The following is a 16,807-nucleotide window of genomic DNA, read 5'->3' as shown; positions in this document are numbered from 1 at the left end:
TGGGCCCGTGAGCCATGGCCGCTGAGCCTGCGCGTCCGGAGCCTGTGCTCTGCAACGGGAGAGGCCACAGCAGCGACAGGCCCGCGTACGGCCAAAAAAAAAAACCAAGTGCCGTGGCTGAAAGGCCCTGTGAGGTCTGTGCCCAGACTGAGGCAGTGGAGGCTGCACTGGCCTCAGGAGGCAAAGCCGCTTGCTCCCCGAATCCAAGGAGAGCGTTTGTTGCAAAGGTTGCCTTGCTCGGGCCCACCAAGGGGGCTCCATCAGCTTCGATGGGAAAAAATACGTTTTTTTATCTTCACTAGCCCTCTAACTGAAATTTAGCTTCCCTTCACTTATAAACACGTGTTAGTTTGCTTGGCTACTGTAACCGAGTACCAAACACTGGGTGGCTTAGATGATAGAAACGTGTTCTCTCTCAGGTCTGGAGGCTGGAACCCCAGATCGAGGTGTCAGCAGGGTTGGTTCCCTCTGGGGGCCATCGGGGAGGATCTGGTCCAGGCCTGTCCCCTGGCTTCTGGCGTGTCGCTAACAACCTTTGCGGGTCCTTGGCTTGTAACAGAAGCATCAGCCAGACCCCTACCTTCCTCTTCACGTGGCCTCCTCCCTGCGTTTCTGTGTCCAGACTTCCCCCTTTTAGAAGAACCCCAGTCATACTGGACTAGGGCCCACCCTCATGACCTCATCTTAACTAATTACGTCTGCAAAGACCCTATTTCCAAATAAGGTCGCATTCTGATACACTAAGGATTAGGCCTCGACGGTACGAATGATGAGGGGACCCAGTTCAACCCATAACCGTAGGTGAGAAACCACGTAAGTAATTGCAGTACCTGTGAGACCGCCAGCAGTAGAAATCACAGCTGCGTTCACATCACGTGCCAGCTGTGCAGAGATTTCCCAAGATCGTTCATACTCACCACGGCACTGAAATTACGGTCGTGTGCAGACCCTGCTAGACCTTCTTATCGAAAGCGTTCATGAAGCAGTGAAGACTTCTGAGTTCCCTGGGATGAGGGTGTCACCTCAATGCCCGTCTCTCCACCACATCTTCCAAAGACCACGTAGCTTAACAAGGGTGCAAAGAAAACCCACGTGATCCAGACCTTCCGCGTAACCGGGAGACGGACATGACTGTGAACTTGCGGTTACTGCTAGGCATTTATGAGCACCACCAAAATAACTGGTTTCCTTTTCAGTTTTGTTTTATGCGTGAAAACCATTCTGAGATGGGGTCCTTCAGAGTCAGCAGGTTGCCAGAGGGTCCACGGCACCAAGGAAAGGTTAGGAAGCCTTGCTCTAGAGGACACGCACCCAAGACTCCCGCCGAGTCGTTTCCTTCTACCTGAAAGCTTGTCTCCCCGAGAGCTGAGGATCCCAGTGGAAACGTGGCTGTAAAAGGGCCACACGAGGCACCCTTGAGGCGATGGAGACGCTGTGGATCGATGTTACCGACCAGGGTTCTTGGCCTCCTCTCTCAGTAGAAATTGATCAGAGACCAGACAGGAAATTCAGGCAAGGCTTTATTGGGGCCCCTGCTGCAGCAGGGGGTTGCGAGAGCAAACAACCGCTTCCCTTGCTTCACTCCCTGACGGGAGCGGGGCAGGGGGTGGAGCAAGCTTGTTCCTTACATGGGGTGAGGGCAGGGGTGTATCCAGGAGTCGGGCCAGAGGGGAGCCTTAGGTGTTTTGCCCACCTCTTAGGTGGTGTTGTATGCAGGGGGCGTGCTCAGTACCTTGCTTTTGCTCCCAACCCCCTGCTTTTGCTCCAGTCTCTTCAAAAGTGGCAGTTGGGTTTTTGGGTCTCTGTATCTTTGGGGTCCAGAATTTGTCCCAGCTGGGCATGCACGTAGTTATTTTTAGTCTCATACAGTTTCTTTGGTTTTTGTTTCTCGAGGAGAGACGTGTCCAGGTGCAAGCACTGCAGCAAAGGGTCCCATCAGGACCGTGTCAACATCAGTTTCCCGGTTGCGCTGTACTGTAGTTTCCCAACGTGACACCCTTGCGGGGGAACGGGCGGTTGGAACACTGGATAAAGGACACATGGGATGCCTGTGCTATTTCCCACAGCTGCGTGGGAATCCACACTTATCTCAAAAGAAAAAGCTGAGCTTAAATTTTTTTTTAAATCTCACCCTGGTCAGTCAGGTGCACCGTCTCTCTGGAACGAGCACCTTCATGTCAGCGATCGGCCTGCGGGGAACGGAGCTCCCCACCAGCCAGACGCAGGCGCGTGGGAATCCTAGCCCTAGTGAGCACTCGGGCCGCCCCGGGGTGGGGAGGGTGGGTTCTCAGGCTCCCTGGGGAGCTGGTTCATTTCCCCTCGTGCCGCCGCTGCTCATCCATCTGCTGCGATGAAGGAAACGGGATGCTTGGTGGTTACAAGTGCAGCTTCAGGGAGTCTGGAAGGTGGTGCAGCACTAATGGGGTGGCGCCCCACACCCGAGGGCCTCGCCCTGACACGAGCCTTCTGCCGGCAGCTGGCGGTCTGACTCCCCGGGTCACTACCAGAAGGTGGAAGCTGACCCACGGGGACCAAGACGTGCCAGGAAACTGACCCGGAGGACGCTGTCGTTTTCAGTGAGCCCCGAGGGTTCTGCTTCACGTTCTCAACACTGGAAAGCAGGTTGCCAGCGATTTCGACTGGGCCAGAGCAGGCTGCCGGCCTCACCGTCCAGCCGCTGAAAGTTGAGAGAGACGCCCTCTCCCCGCCGCCCTCCCCCCTTAATGGAGGCCTGCAAGCTGCTTGGAGTCAGATGAAATGCATTTACGGATTGTCAATATTTAAACACCTTGCCAGTACCTTGGGCTTTGGATCTCAGCTGTCATCTATTACAGGCCTCATTACACAGAACAGTAAATGCTGCATCATCTCACTCTCACCCCGAAGCTCTTTGGCGACACCCTCTCCGGGCACGGCAGTGGTGTCCGAAGGGAGCTTGGTAGTGGTGTTGGGCCCTGGGAGGGGTAGTTTTTAATAGGGGGCCACCCGGGTTCCCGTCACCGCGGGCGTCTGGAAAGACTGAGCCACTTTGTTGGGTGGCCCTGGGGGCCCCAGGCTGCCTGCCATCTCCCCACCAGGCCTCATCTCCATCTTGCCCTTGGAAGGCATGGAGCTCGTCCGCTTGGCTGGCGCGGGGACGGTGGCCAGCAGGCTCCAGCGGCCCGGGCAGGTGGCCCTGCAGCCTTGTGCATCTTCACTTGAACCCCTGCAAATTCTGCTGATGCCCTAACGTGAAAACACCGAATTGAACAGCAGCTGGTGAAATTCACATCGGACTAGGACACACACCCCCTGTCACTCCTGGGGAAGGGCAGTCAGCGAGTGTGGACGCAGCCCCAGACGCCACAGGACAGCCTTGCTGAAGGTTCATTTCTCCGGCTGGGCGAAGGTTTCCTCCCAGCTGGTGTTGCTAAGCTCCCAGGAAGGCAGTGGAAACTATGCAGTGGGCATATGCAGATGATTTATTTACACAAATTGTCCCGAGGCATTTTACTGTAAAGCTCAGGAAACCTAATTTACATATTTACACAATAGACCAGAATGGCACTAAAGGAACTATAAATATATTTTCCTCTCCACAGCAGCCGTGAAATACATATTTAGGATGTACGCAACGCAAGGCAGACATTGTGTTGCTTTTTTCACGAGTAATGTGTTTAGCCCAGAGAGGAGAGGCGGTTAGATGGAGCAGGGCCCCTGTCCCCGTGGGCCCCTCCCTGCCCACTTGCGGTCCTCCTGGGGGCCCCCCAGGCCCCTCCCCACTCGTCCTGTCTACTTCTGATCTTTGCCTGCGGGACTTTTCAACTGAACAAAGAAAAACAATCCGTGCTTTTCAGAAGGTTTAAAATCCATGGAAGTTGCCAAGTCAGCGCCTCAGCCCGAGGGCTGCAGCTGCAGTTCTGACTCCGAGGGCTGCAGCTGCAGTTCTGACTCCGTCACTGGCCTGTGTTCACTTCTCTCCTGCATGACCCCCGAGTTGACAGGCTGTCGGGCTCTGCAGCTGTTTCTCTCTGGGCTGGGTCCTGGTCCTGGTCCCAGGCCGTCCTTTGCGTTCATCTCATTGGTGTCCTGCCTTCAACAAGGATCGGATAACATAAAATTATTTTATCATCAGATGTATTTAGCCTCGGGTGTAAGCCCCACCTGTTTCAGCTCAATTTCCAACCCAGCCCAGTTACACCAAGAGAAATGGCAGCGTTTCAGGCATGAGCAGCTACCAGGCTCAGAGCTGCAAGCCGACGTCACGGCGCTGGTTATGAGTTTAGTGGAACCAGAACCCTTGGGCCGTGAATGACAGTTTCACTCAGCGTGGAGACCCTGCTGGGTTGTCCACGAGGTCAAACGTCTTTCTTGGCGTCTGCCTTGAAACCTGCCATAGACACACGCTTCTGGGCGTCGGCGGGGTAAGTGGAGCGTGGACGCTGGGATTCGGGAGGGCGGTGTCCCTGCTCCCCGGTTACGAGGGCATGGCCGGGAGCAGATGTGCCTGGGCGACAAGGTGCTGGCCCCGCAGGAGAGAAGCTGCCTTGCGCCGAGCGCCAGAAACAAGTGCGGTCGGGGCAGTGACCCGTGTGGACTGGAGGCGCTTGCTCTCCTCGAGGATATTCGGTATTAGCCATTCTCCTTTCTTAGTAAACAAATACTGCCATAGGGCAGCCAGGACCGAGAGCTTATATCTTTAAAGGAAAACCAGCCAGTGGGACGCACGTGCGTGTGTGGACCCTCACACAGCTTTCCTTCCGAGCCCGGCAGGGATGGAGGTGTGTGACCGGAGTGTGGCTTATCGAGCAGCATTCTGCCACGTGTATTTCTCCACGGTTCCCCCACCTTCATACCTCGAGGTGGCGTTTTCCCAGCAGTGTCACAGTAAGGAGAGGCTGGGAAGGTGCTGGGCGTCCAAGAAGGGGGACGAAGCCCAGCAAGGTGCCACGGACACCCCGCCACAGACATCATGAGGCCCCGGCCTGAAGGTCGACGTGACTCCCAGGAAGGTCGAAGGCCTGGCACCGCCCGCAGGGCTGGTCCTCAGGCCTCTGGCATCGGCCATCCAGGGATGTGGCTTTGGGAAACACGAGCGACTGCTCTCCTCGGGCCAATCATGAGTTCCCCACACGAGGGTGATGTAGGGGTAGGAGCGCCCCCAGTGGGGAGGGAAAGCAGGCTGGGGTCTGCTGAGCACCCGGCGGGGTGACCTCGCCTGGAGTCTGACAGGCGGCTGAATGCATCCCCAGAAAAACACAAGGGCCCGCACTCCCCTCAAGTATCGATTGAGAATGTAAGTCCAGGCCCGGGGATTATCCTGTTGCGTGGAAAATCAGTTGCACAAATCTCATTATGCTTAATAGTTCTGTAATGTTATTTTTCCCCCTAATTTGTAGACATACTTTTCTCCATCATTGATTTATTGAGATATTTAACAACATAATACAAGCGAGGGAAACAATCCACAGTGGAGAGACAGAGTGGATGCTTCGGCAGCCGCCAGGGTTTTCTGCCTGCCGTGATCGCGGTGTGAATATTAGTGTGGATAAATAGCCCAGGGAATCACAAGTGGAGCCTAAAATGCTGAGTATGCTAATTTTGGAAAGGCAGAATTAAGCAGAATAAAAGTGCGAACTTCCTTCAGAAGGAAATTCTCTTGGTATGACTCCTCCCCTCGCAGCGTTTTTCAGTGTAAAGTAAATCGTGTGTTGAGATTCTGTATCAATATTTTTAAATGTTTTTATGAAAAACGCACATAATTCCTGGAACTATGACGGAGCGCTTAAAATAAAATGTGGACTTTAGGTGACGGTAGAGGCAGGGGAAGTAATTCTTTTTCTTCAGGAGCAGGAAAGCATTACAGAAACAGTAGTGTCAAAGACATCCAGAGAACCCACTGCAGCAGTGTTCAGGCCTGCTGCAGATGGTCTGGGAATGCCTCTCACACTCTGAAGTCCCTTAATTTCAATGGTTTTAAAAAGCAGTATCCAGTTTACAAGAGTCTGTATTTTTTCTTCAGTCTCTTTCACAGCATAAAATTATCTGTCTTTTTAGAGGGAAAACATTGCACAATTTATTCAATGCTTAAAGCCCTTAGCACAGTGAATCGCTCATAGTATGTGCTAAATAAAATGGTGGTGGTTATTATTTACTGAAAGCTTGCCTGTGCCAGGCCCTGTGAAAGGCCATGGGGGCACAAAGATGAATGGATGGGAGGACGGATGGAGGGATGGAGGGATGGAGGGATGATGGATGGATGGGTAGATGGAAGGATGGATGCAAGGAGGAAAGGGAAGGGAAGGGAAGGGAAGGGAAGGAGTAAGGAAGGGGAGATGAATCAGGTCAACTGATATTTATTGAACTCTTGAAAAGTTCAAGAGCCCAGTGGTGCAAACAGACAGGTAAGTGTGAAGAATTGTTCTGGAGGCCCATTGGCAGAAGCTGCCTTGTCTTCCTGGAGTGTAGGAGAGGGTCAAGGCTGGCCTCAAAAAGCTGAGTCTGAAAGGGTGCAGTGACCTTGTTGATTTTCCTCCATCACCCCCCTCCCCCATAGACTTATAAACAGCCCACTGAGAACAGAAATCTCATCTGATCCCCTGTTGGCTGGAACAGGGCCTGACCAAAGAGGGAGCATTCAGTATTTGTGGATCGAATGCGTGGATGAGTGAGAGGGGGCGGAGTGGAAGGATGCCCGCCACCACGCCGGGGACTTCAGGCAGAGGGAGTGGCACGTGCAGAGAAAACGCACCCTCCGTGCCTATTTTTCCCCGATCATTCTCGCCAAACCAGAGATAAATCACATATGACAATCACGAGTGTAAACCTTAATATTCTTAGAAGGAAAAGAAAGGCTTAAGCTATGACTTGCCATTTGGACATTATTAGTGGTAATGGGTAGCTTGGTGAGAAACTACTATATAAATGTGACTATTTAGAAATAAATAGTCATCGTACTCCCTTTTTGCCTGTACAGAGATTTATGCCTTTAAAGTCTCATTCACATCCATTCCTTCATTAACCTGTGACTACAAGGGCTTAATCGGTGCAGACTCTAAACCCTATGCAAATACAACTTACACACTAGCTGTCTCTTTCTGTTTACTGTGGGGCTGATCCTCTCAAACGTATCTGGTGTTCCAAGGTGTGTGATAAGGTTGGTTTCCAGATAACCCCCGCCCCCGCCCCCCGTAAAGCTGTCTGCACATATGTATGCATATTCAAATGTGCATGGAGATTCCTCTCCAGATCTCCTGCTGTTTTTAAAAGATCACAAACCTGTGCCTATAAAAGAATTTATAATTCATGAAGGATCACTATTTCAAATGAACATTTTGGGCCCTGAGCCCACTTTTTACTGAAAGACCTCCTTAGAGATTGGATTTATATTTTATTTTGCAAACACTCACAGAATGTACTGCTTACTAAGCACTTTATCAATATTAACTTGTTTAACCCTTGCAACACACCTGTGATGTAGATGCCCTTTGTTGTCACCGTTTTACAGATGAGGCACAGAGAGGTTAAGTACTCTCCCTGAGGTCACACAGCTCATGTGCGGTGAGGCAGGCTTCACACCAAGGCCGTCTAGCTTCTTCCTTTTTCTCTGCACCTGATTTTCTGGCTTCAATTTCAATTTTATTAATGTTTTCCTACACGTCAGGGCTTAAAGAAATTCAATATGTATTTTTATTGTGGTAAAATACGTAACATAAAATTTACCATTTTAACCATTTTTAGGTGTACAGTTCAGTAGCATTAAGTATATCCACGTGGTTGCACAACCATCACCACCATCCACCTCCAGAACTTGTCCATCGTCCCAAACTGAAACTCTGTCCCCGTCAAACCCTAACCCCCCCATCGCCCTCCCCCGCCCCCTGGCGCCCACCCTGCTACTTTCTGTCTCTACGAATTTGCTCTAGGGACCTCCTGTAAGTGGAATCATATGGTATTTATCCTTTTTGTTTCTGACTGACTTACTGAGCGTCCTGTCCTTGGGTTCACCCATGTTGTAGCAGGCATCAGAGTTTCCTTCCTTTTTAAGGCTGAATCATATTTCACTGTATGGATGGACCACCTCTTCTCTATCCATTCCTGTGTTGATGGACATTTGCGTTGCCTCCACCTTCTGGCTACTGTGAATAATGCTCTATGAACATAGGTGTGTCGGGGTCTGTTCAAAATTCAGTATATTTTTTAAAATTTATACCTGTATTCGGTAGCACCTGGGCATAGATTAAATAGCTACTGGTCTTAGGGCAGGTTTGATGCTGCAGCGCTTCCAAAGGATGCTCAAACTCGAGGGCGGCACTTGGGGAGTTCGGTTTGGAGGGTTAAGGCAGGGTCCCCAGGTGAGGGAACTAGGCCCCGGCAGGGTTGTCCCAGAGCACGTGCACCCCCATGCCAGCTGCCACTCGGCGCCTTCACCCCACGAGAGCACACGACCCGTTATCGATTATGGAAAATTGCGCCGAGCACACTGCAGCGACCACCCCAGGCGGTGGGGACAGCGTGACAGCATCACCGCAAGGCTGGCAGCTGGCTGGCAAAAGAGGCGTTGTTCAAAGTTTTCTCTTTGGCCCGCCGGCTGGATTGTCGTTTCCAGTTAGAAAGCAGTGGGACTGAGAACTCAGGTCAGTGGCTGGTGCACACAGGCGCCACTGGGCCAGCGGGTGTCCTCGGTGAGTCTGGAAGGTGGGCTTAGGAACACGCGGCAGGAGGTGGTCGGTAGGCAGCCGGAACCCTACACCAAAGGTGAGATCCGGTCAGAAACCAGAGGTCCGGGGAGCACTGGGGGGAATGCTTCCGCCCAGCTTGCAGCCTTAGCAGAGTCTGGTCACCAGGGGGAGGCCCCTCTCCTGCCTGTGCCCGTGGCCCCCGCAGCTCACCCAGCCTCCGGGCTCACATCCGTCCCCAGGGGAGGGAGCTGGGAGCTGAGGGCAGGGTGGGCATCCACACGCAGGCGCCCTGACCTCTGCTCTCAATGCCCTGCAGATGAAGGCCTGTGGGACATGTTTGTGAAGGACATTCCGCGGGGCGCCACATCCTACACCGCCAGCCTGGACAAGCTCAGGCAAGGAGTGACCTACGAGTTCCGGGTGGTGGCCGTGAACCAGGTGGGCTACGGGGAGCCCAGCAGCCCCCCTGCTGCCGTGTCAGGTAGGAGCCCTGCAGGAATCCCGGGGTGATGCCCCTCCTTCGGGGGCAGGGAGGGTGACCTGGAGCCACGGTGACGGAAGGAGGACCGGCGCGGGCCTCCCGAGGAGCTGGGAGGACGGCGCGGGCCCCGCGCGCTCCGCACTCCCGACCACGCTGTGCTCCAGCCGTTCTGAATTCTCGTCTCTCCCTGAGCACCGGAGCCACCAGCTCCAGCCGGGCGGGGTCCCCCCCCGGGGAGGAGGCTTCCCAGGCAAAGTGGAGCCCAAGACCCTCCATGAGGGGACGCGACCTCACCGTGGAGCCACGGGCCGGTTTTTGAAAGCAGAGATCGCCCCCAGCAGCCACCGGGGAGTGTGTTAGCCCTTGACACGCGGTCATGTCCGACGGGGGCGCCGGTGAGCCCTGCGCCTGAAGTGGGAGGTGTCCGCCCCCCTCCCTGCTCTGGGTGGAGCAGAGCACACGGGGAGGCCATGTGGGAGCTCCCTTTCCCAGAGCTCGAGTGTCAGCGGCGACAGACTGTGTCCTCACCAGTGACGTGGCAAGGGGTGTGGCAGCTGGGGGCCAAAGCGACTGCCGACTGCTGGAGAAGCAGGAAGGGCTTCTCGGAGGAGGGAGCCTGGGTCTGGGTGTTGAAGGGTGCAGGGGGCGGCTGCAGGGAAGGGGAGCCTGGGACGAGGCAGAGGCAGTGGCAGTTGAGGAGCCCAGTGAGAACCAGCGGGTGGGGAGGGGAGGGCAGGTGAGGCTGGTCCCAGGTGCGCGTGAGAAGCGGGTCTCCACCCCGCCTGCACCTTAGGGTCACCCCTCGGGAATGCTTAGAAAACAGCCACGCAGGGCCCCACCCTGGACAGCAACTGCATCGCCGGGGCCACAGGTCTGGGCTTGATGATTGTCTAGCTCCACAGCGGTCCTTTCGTGCAGCCAGGATTGCGAGCCAGGCTGTAGAGGGGTTGAGTGAGGGCTGGCCACTGGAGGTCATCTGGAGAAGGGAGCAGGCCAAGTCCGGGCCAGAAGCCACGAGAGCCTTCCTTCCAATCAAGACAAATACGTTTCCCTTCCCTGCAGTCACACTTGTTCAAGCTGCTGACTGCACCTGTTCAAATTGAAAGCATCCTTCACCCTTTCCTTGTCGTGAGTCTGGGGGAAGGGTAGCGTCTTGGGCGCTCAGTGAGAGGGGACGCAGGAAGGACCCGGGCACCACTCGCTTGTTTAACAAACAGTACGTAGAAAACTGAAATTTTCCTCGCTTCCTTCATCTTTATTAAGAAAATTGTAAACACACCCCAAAGTAGAGAGAATAGAATAAGGAACCCCCAGCGCCCATCACCCCAGTTCAGCAATTCAAGATATGCCTCCCTTGGTCCATGAACAAGAAATCATTAGAAAGCAATTCCAAATGCACAGAGCTTTTAATTCCGCACACGCGTAGCCGGTGGCAAAGGCTACTTCCTACATAAGCACGCGGATCCCGGCCCTTGAGGTCATGGGGCACCGTGGCTGGACCGTTCCTCTGAAATCCGTTGCATCCCCACGCTGGCCTTGGCTGCCAGCTGGTCGGCAGTCCGCTCATCTCATGGTTTCGAGAAGCCAGCAGGCCGTCACCTGCCGGCACCCCTCAGGCCCCGCTGTGCAGACCGGGGTCGGGGAGCCCAACCCGGGGCCGGTGTCCTGTAGCCCAGCCCAGGCCTTTCTGCCCAGGCCTGCTCTGCGCCACTGCGCAGAGGTCGGCTTGGATGTGTTGGCCTTATTAGATGGAAGACTTAATGTACAGCCTGAAATCCAGCTCACGTATTTTGGATTTAAAGTGCTGTCATCTGTCAAGCCTCCCTGTGCTCTTTCATGATCCAGAGCAGACGTCCCCCTCGTTCCCAGGGTGCACGCGCTTCCATCCATCCAGTGAGGTATTTAGCATAAGGGGGAGGTCTTTTCTGGGGGTTTCTGCTCCTGGGAGCCAGACCTTGGGCTCCACCTGTAATGGGCTTCCTGTTCCGTCCCTCACGTCTGATGCCCTGAAACAGGGAAGCTCGTGGAAGGCACGAGTGGGACCCCAGGGCCATCCGACACCTACCGAGAAGCAATTCCCATTTTTCTCGTCTTAGTAAAAACAGAGTAAAACGCGAGGAAGACGAACCTTCTCCAAAGCAACTTTCAAGTGAAACCTTTTCTGTTCGTTCCGGGAAAACGTTATCTAAGGGGGGCCCGTTGTTCGGTTCAGTTTTGCTGGAGCCCAGCCTCTGGGGCTGGGGGCCCCGATGCAGCGGAGGCCGACAGGGAGTCAGACAGGCCCACCCAGCCGGAGGGTGCGAGCAGAGGTTCCTGGGCAGGTGTGGAAGGGTCCAGTGCTCGGCACGGGCAGGGCTCGGGTCACGGGGCTCCCAGGCTTAGACTGACCGCAGCCCGAGGCCGGTAGGGGCAGCACTGAGGCCTTTTAGGAGGGGCGGACTTCCCACCTGAGAACGCTGTCTGTGACGTCAAGGGTTTGAGCACAACGGGAAGAGGCGACACAGCTGAGCAGTGGTTCCGGTGGCCCGGGGGGTGGCAGCGGGGGTGGAGGTGGCCAGGGGACCTGGGGGCTGTCTGGGAGGGAAGCCCCGGCACTGGGAGAGACGAGCAAACCCAGGCACTTTTGTTCCTCCCTCCCTTTAACCCAGACGACATTTGTAAGCAGATGAAATTGAGAGAATATAAGCACGATGGCCAGGGTCCAGGACAGTGAAGTCTCTGGGGTGGGAGCGGCGGGGGTGGGGTGGGGGTGGTGACAGGACCCTGGGCCCAAAAGAGACAGTGGAACCAGAGCCTTGTCTCTGGGTCGGCCTGCCCGCGACACCCAGACCCGGCAGGGGTTTTACCCTCCCCGTGCCCGGGGCTGCCCCTCGAGCCCTCCCCTCCCCAGCTCACGGCAGGGACTGAGCTTCTGTCCCACGTGACCGTGTGCCGTGTCGCCCTTCAGCTCAGGTGGAGACCCCGTTCTACGAGCAGTGGTGGTTCCTCCTGGTGATGGCGCTGTCCAGCCTGCTCGTCATCCTGCTGGTGGTGCTCGCCCTGGTCCTGCACGGCCAGAACAAGAATTACGGGAGCTGCGGCCCAGGTGGGACGGCGCCTGCCTTTCCCTGTCTCCCCGCGGGGGAGCTCTGGAGCTGAAACGTTCGGGGCTTGCCTCCTGGATCTGGGGTGCCCACATCCACATTCCATTTCACTCGATAAAACAGGCACAACAGACATCCCTTCGGAGGCAGCGGGTGCAGGGAAACAGGAGCTCTGGACCTCGGCCACCAGATTCTGTCCCAGCTCTGCCCTCAAGTGGGCCGTGTGTCCTTTGGGTCATTTGGCCTCTGTGAGTCTGTTTCCTCATCTGCACTGTTGCTCAAACGCAGGAGTATTTTGTTAAGTGATGATTAGAAAGCGGAAAGCGTTAAACAGATGAAAAATCGCACTCTTCGGTGTCATGAGAACAGTGAGTGGAGCACGTCTCAGGCATTCGGTGTGGCTCGGGGATGGTACAGAATCGTGTCTGTGGCCCAGCGCTTCTCACTAACACAGGGTGAGCACCTGCCTTAGGTCCCGCATCGCAGCCCTGAGCCCTCTGTGGGCCGGGTCCCCGGTGTTCCCAGCACAGCCTGGCGTGGCGTGTAGTAGGTGCTTAGTAAGCGTCCGTTGCTAAAGGAGTCACCGTCATTAGAGAAATGGACAAACTTGGGCAAAGCCGACCCCAAAAGGGCACATACAGTGTGACTCCGTTTACAGAAAGGTCAGGAACAAGCTAATGAATGCATGTTTCTAGAAGGCAGGATGGTGGGTGTTCTTGGTGGAGAAGTCTAAGCAGCGAAGGTCCGTGAGGGAGCCTTACGGGGTGCTGGGAACACTCTGATACCTCTGTGAAGCGGGGGCCAGCAGATCGCCCGACCCCAGCCCCCGGCACCATTGTCACGGCACCAAAAGGGTTCATAAAACCAGGCACCTAAAGTGCCTGCCGTTTGCTTTTGTAACATTGAGCCATTCATCCCTCCAAGAAAGGATTTATTTTTTTCTGTGTACATTCACTTCTAACAAGCGTTCGTAAATCAGATGTTATTCCTACGGGATTTACAGCGTGTGAATGGCATGTCATCTTACTGAGTTAACGCTATTACAGAATCCTATGTCTGTGGCTTCTTTCCCATCTGGGAAACAGACCTGAAAAGTCCGATCTGACCTGCAGCTTCTGATACTCAGCCTCACGCTGGAGCATTAATTTAACGTCATCATTGAAGCCCAGGGGGAAAGAAAAAAGAAAAGAAACACTTGTCTACCAGCATGTCCCCCTGCCTGCCCAGGAGACACACAGAACCTAAACCTTTGCTACTGCAGCCTCGTTCTAACGCTGCTGCACGATCGGGCCGCCTCGTACGACGTCAAGAGTCCCCTTCCGATAACAGTTTCCACCTGCTTTCCTCCCACCAACCCAAATCCCTGCTCGCAAGCAGCTTCACCTTTCATTCACCACTGTCTGTGTTCTGCTGGGTTTTCCCCGTTGCACACGAGTAGAACATTAAGGTGAGGTGAGGGCTGCGGGATCCCCAGCAGAGAGGACCCTTGCGGTTTAGAAAGGCTGATGAATTTTACAGACACACGGGGAGCCCCTGGTGTGTGCTCGGGCAGCGTCCCGGGGGCTGGGATGTAACTAAGAGCGTAATTGTGCGAGCATAACTGGGTCTGTGCTCCAAGAGTTTATAGTCTGGTAAGGAAGGCAGACAGGTGACCACAGAGAACAAGCCAGCACAGGAAAAATGCAGACGTGGTGACGGCACCACGGAGAGCAAAAACACAGGGCGAAGGCTTCAGGGTCCGAAAGTTCTCTCTGGTCTCACGACCCTTGGACTGTGACCTGAAGGAGGGGAAGAGTGATAAGTCAGGAAGGTGGCTGGGGGAGGGGCTCCCAAGGTGGGGGAGGGAAAAGGGGGGTAGACCAGCCCGAGCAGAGGGACACCTGTGAGGACACACCAACTCTCATGCCAAGCGAGGTCGGAGCCACCAGGAGGACCTCTTCGTGTCCTCGGGTTACTTGTAACTTTGGCCGGCTAATGTATTTTAGAATATGTTTTGGTATGTATTTATAGACTCATTTTAAGTGGTTTTCAGTTACATTCACAGACACGAGTGACCATCATCACCACAGTCAGTTCTGGGCCATTTTCATGACCGCAGAAAGAAAACCTGCACCCTTCAGCTATCACCCCTTATACAGTTACTCTCCACTTACTGTCTTGTTCTATGACTGTGAGGCTTTCATCCTGAAATTTATTGAATATTTAATTTCCTCAATGGTTTGAAAAGTTCACGTATTCCGAGCACTCTTTAATAAAATACTGATCAAAATACTCGTATTTTGGTGTCAAGCAGAATAAACACCAAAATACGAACGTCACTTTGCTGCAGGGTTGACATGCAGCCTTTCTCCGCAGCCTGACTCTGCCTGCCTGGCTGGCTGACGCGGGCCGGCCCGGCCCTGGGCTCCGTCCAGCAGGCCATCGGGGAGCAGCTTACTGAAGCATCTATGCTCGTTTCCCCGTCCGGCTTTAGATAAGAGCATCTCCAACATGGAGGAGTCCGTGACCCTGGACAACGGGGGATTCGCCACCTTGGAGCTCAGCAGCCGCCACCTCAACGTGAAAAACACCTTCTCAAAGAAGAATGGGACCAGGTAGGGCTGCGACGGCTCCAGCCCCCGGCGCCGCCTCCACCTGAGGACCCGCTCGGCCGGGCCCACGCCCACGGGCCCCCCAGGGGGGCAGCGCCGAGCCGGTGGGGGGGGGGGCGGCAGGGGGCTGGGGAGTTACGGATGTTTTAAAGACATTTCCAGAGACAGAGAAGAGGGCAGGTCTCAGGTGCAGGGACGTGGTCTCGGGAGATCTCCCGGCCCCACGTGGGGCAGGCGTCGTGCGAAGCTGCAGGGGGACTGCGAATTGTTCGCACTGGGGGCCAAAATGGTGCCAGAGGCGGCGGATTTCTGCCACTCAGCCTCGAAGCAGGCCAGAGGGTGGGTCGGGAGGCCTCAGTGGGGGGGTAACTGGTGTCCCCGTCCCGCCCAGGTCCCCGCCTCGGCCCAGCCCCGGCGGGCTACACTACTCAGATGAGGACATCTGCAACAAGTACAATGGTGCCGCGCTGACCGAGGGCGGGACCCTCCAGGAGAAGTCGGGGGACGCGACGGAGTCTGAGGTGGGTGCCTGTTACGCGGGGGCCCCCGCCCTCCCCGGGGGCCCCGCGACCGCACGGGGCAGGCAGAGCCGGGCACAAGTGGCTCCCCTTCCCGGACGAGGAAGGTCCTCGCTCCTCTCTGGCCCCCAGGTCCCTGGCTCGAGGCTGGCTCCTAGGTCAGTCACTCGCCCAAAGTGGACGTCAGATCCGCAAACCATCCTTGTTCCGTTTTGTTTTCAGAAAGAGACCCGGAGTTTTCTGGAGGTCACCGTGGAACTTGGTGGCCTCTAGACCCCGGCTGGGTAAGGGGGGGCCCCGAGCCTGCCCGACTAGTACCACCTGGGACCCCCGCCCCGGGTGGTGGCTTCCCCTCCCGCCAGCCTCCCTGCTTGCCTCCTTGTGCTCAAGAGGGGACTTTGGTCACAGCATCGCTGGGTCAGTTAACAGGGTCAGGTGAGCAGCACAGGAGCCCTGGGACCAGGGAGACCCCGCCCCGAGGGGCTGTCAGCCTCCAGCCGAGACCCCCGGGACTCTGCCCTGCACGTCTCAGGCCGCCTTCGCGCCTGGGCACTCTCCGTGGAGCTGAGCGAGTCGTGGGTGAGGCCTCCGTCGGGCGTTCCCTGGAGGCAGCCGTGGCGGCGGCTCCGGGAGGGGCTCCACTTCCCCCACAAGCGCCCCAGTCAGTCTCTCACGTTCACGAACAAAACCGGTTGCAAGCAGCCGGTAGAGAGCTGGGGCCCGGTCAGTCCTAGACTGGTTTCAGAGGTGCTGAGCCTTGAAAGGGATGAAATTCACCAAGCTCTTTGATGGACATGCAGGCCCGCCCCACCCCTTGGCATTCGTACTCTAAATCAATATTTAATCTAAAATAAGTCTCACCTTCATTCTGATCTGAATTCAGGCCTTACTGAGCCCTGAGGCTCAATAAAATGGCGTCTTTTAAATTGTCGCTTGTGTATGAGCTCACAGTGGGACCGGGACAGCAGGGGGATGGCAGGGTGGCACCAGCTCGCTCGGTCGGCCCCACGTGCTCTGTTGACAAGGACGCCGGGCCCCCCGTCTGTACCGTAGCCGTGGGCACGGGGAACACAGCAAAGGCAGCACTGCACCTGTTCAGAAGCAACATCTGTCTACAGTTGAGGGGCTTTAGATTTTCAAGTGAAAAGCTGCAGACACTGACCTGCCTCTTCCTGATAAGGAAGCCGCAGCTTGTACCAAAAGCAGCACATTGGGAAGGGGCAGCTCCGCCGTCCAGCACGTTCTGGGTCAGCGATTAGAGACAGTCACCAGCACGTGCCTTGATCTGTCCTTGATTCCTGGGCCTGCTGCTCTTAGACCGTCAGGCCTCATGGATGGTATTCACAGTGACCGGGCATTAGCTCTGCGGGGTGCGCTCTTCACGGTTCCGCGTGTGCTGAGAACTAATTGGGCGCCTGCTCTGGGCCAGGCACGCTCGTTCAGGGGTCACACCAGCCCTGCGAGGTAGAGCGGT

The 16,807-nt window shown here is 55.7% G+C and overlaps 1 protein-coding gene across 1 annotated transcript in view; it reads left to right on the top strand.

Moving 5' to 3' along the window:
* Positions 1–16,807, top strand: part of SDK1 (sidekick cell adhesion molecule 1) — a gene marked incomplete at its 5' end in the record, with an annotated part of 365,000 nt that overhangs the window by 333,517 nt on the left and 14,676 nt on the right. Inside the window, 4 exons of the mRNA XM_007447090.1 lie at positions 8,977–9,141; positions 12,089–12,226; positions 14,698–14,818; positions 15,207–15,336. Of these exons, the coding sequence (XP_007447152.1) occupies positions 8,977–9,141; positions 12,089–12,226; positions 14,698–14,818; positions 15,207–15,336 (554 nt within the window). The remainder of the gene's footprint in view (positions 1–8,976; positions 9,142–12,088; positions 12,227–14,697; positions 14,819–15,206; positions 15,337–16,807) is intronic.

Source organism: Lipotes vexillifer, unplaced genomic scaffold, assembly GCF_000442215.2.
Source record: "Lipotes vexillifer unplaced genomic scaffold, Lipotes_vexillifer_v1.1 scaffold625, whole genome shotgun sequence".
Classification (NCBI taxonomy): domain Eukaryota; kingdom Metazoa; phylum Chordata; class Mammalia; order Artiodactyla; family Lipotidae; genus Lipotes; species Lipotes vexillifer.
Note: the sequence above shows the minus strand (reverse complement) of the source record. Positions and strands in the feature narration are given on the sequence as shown.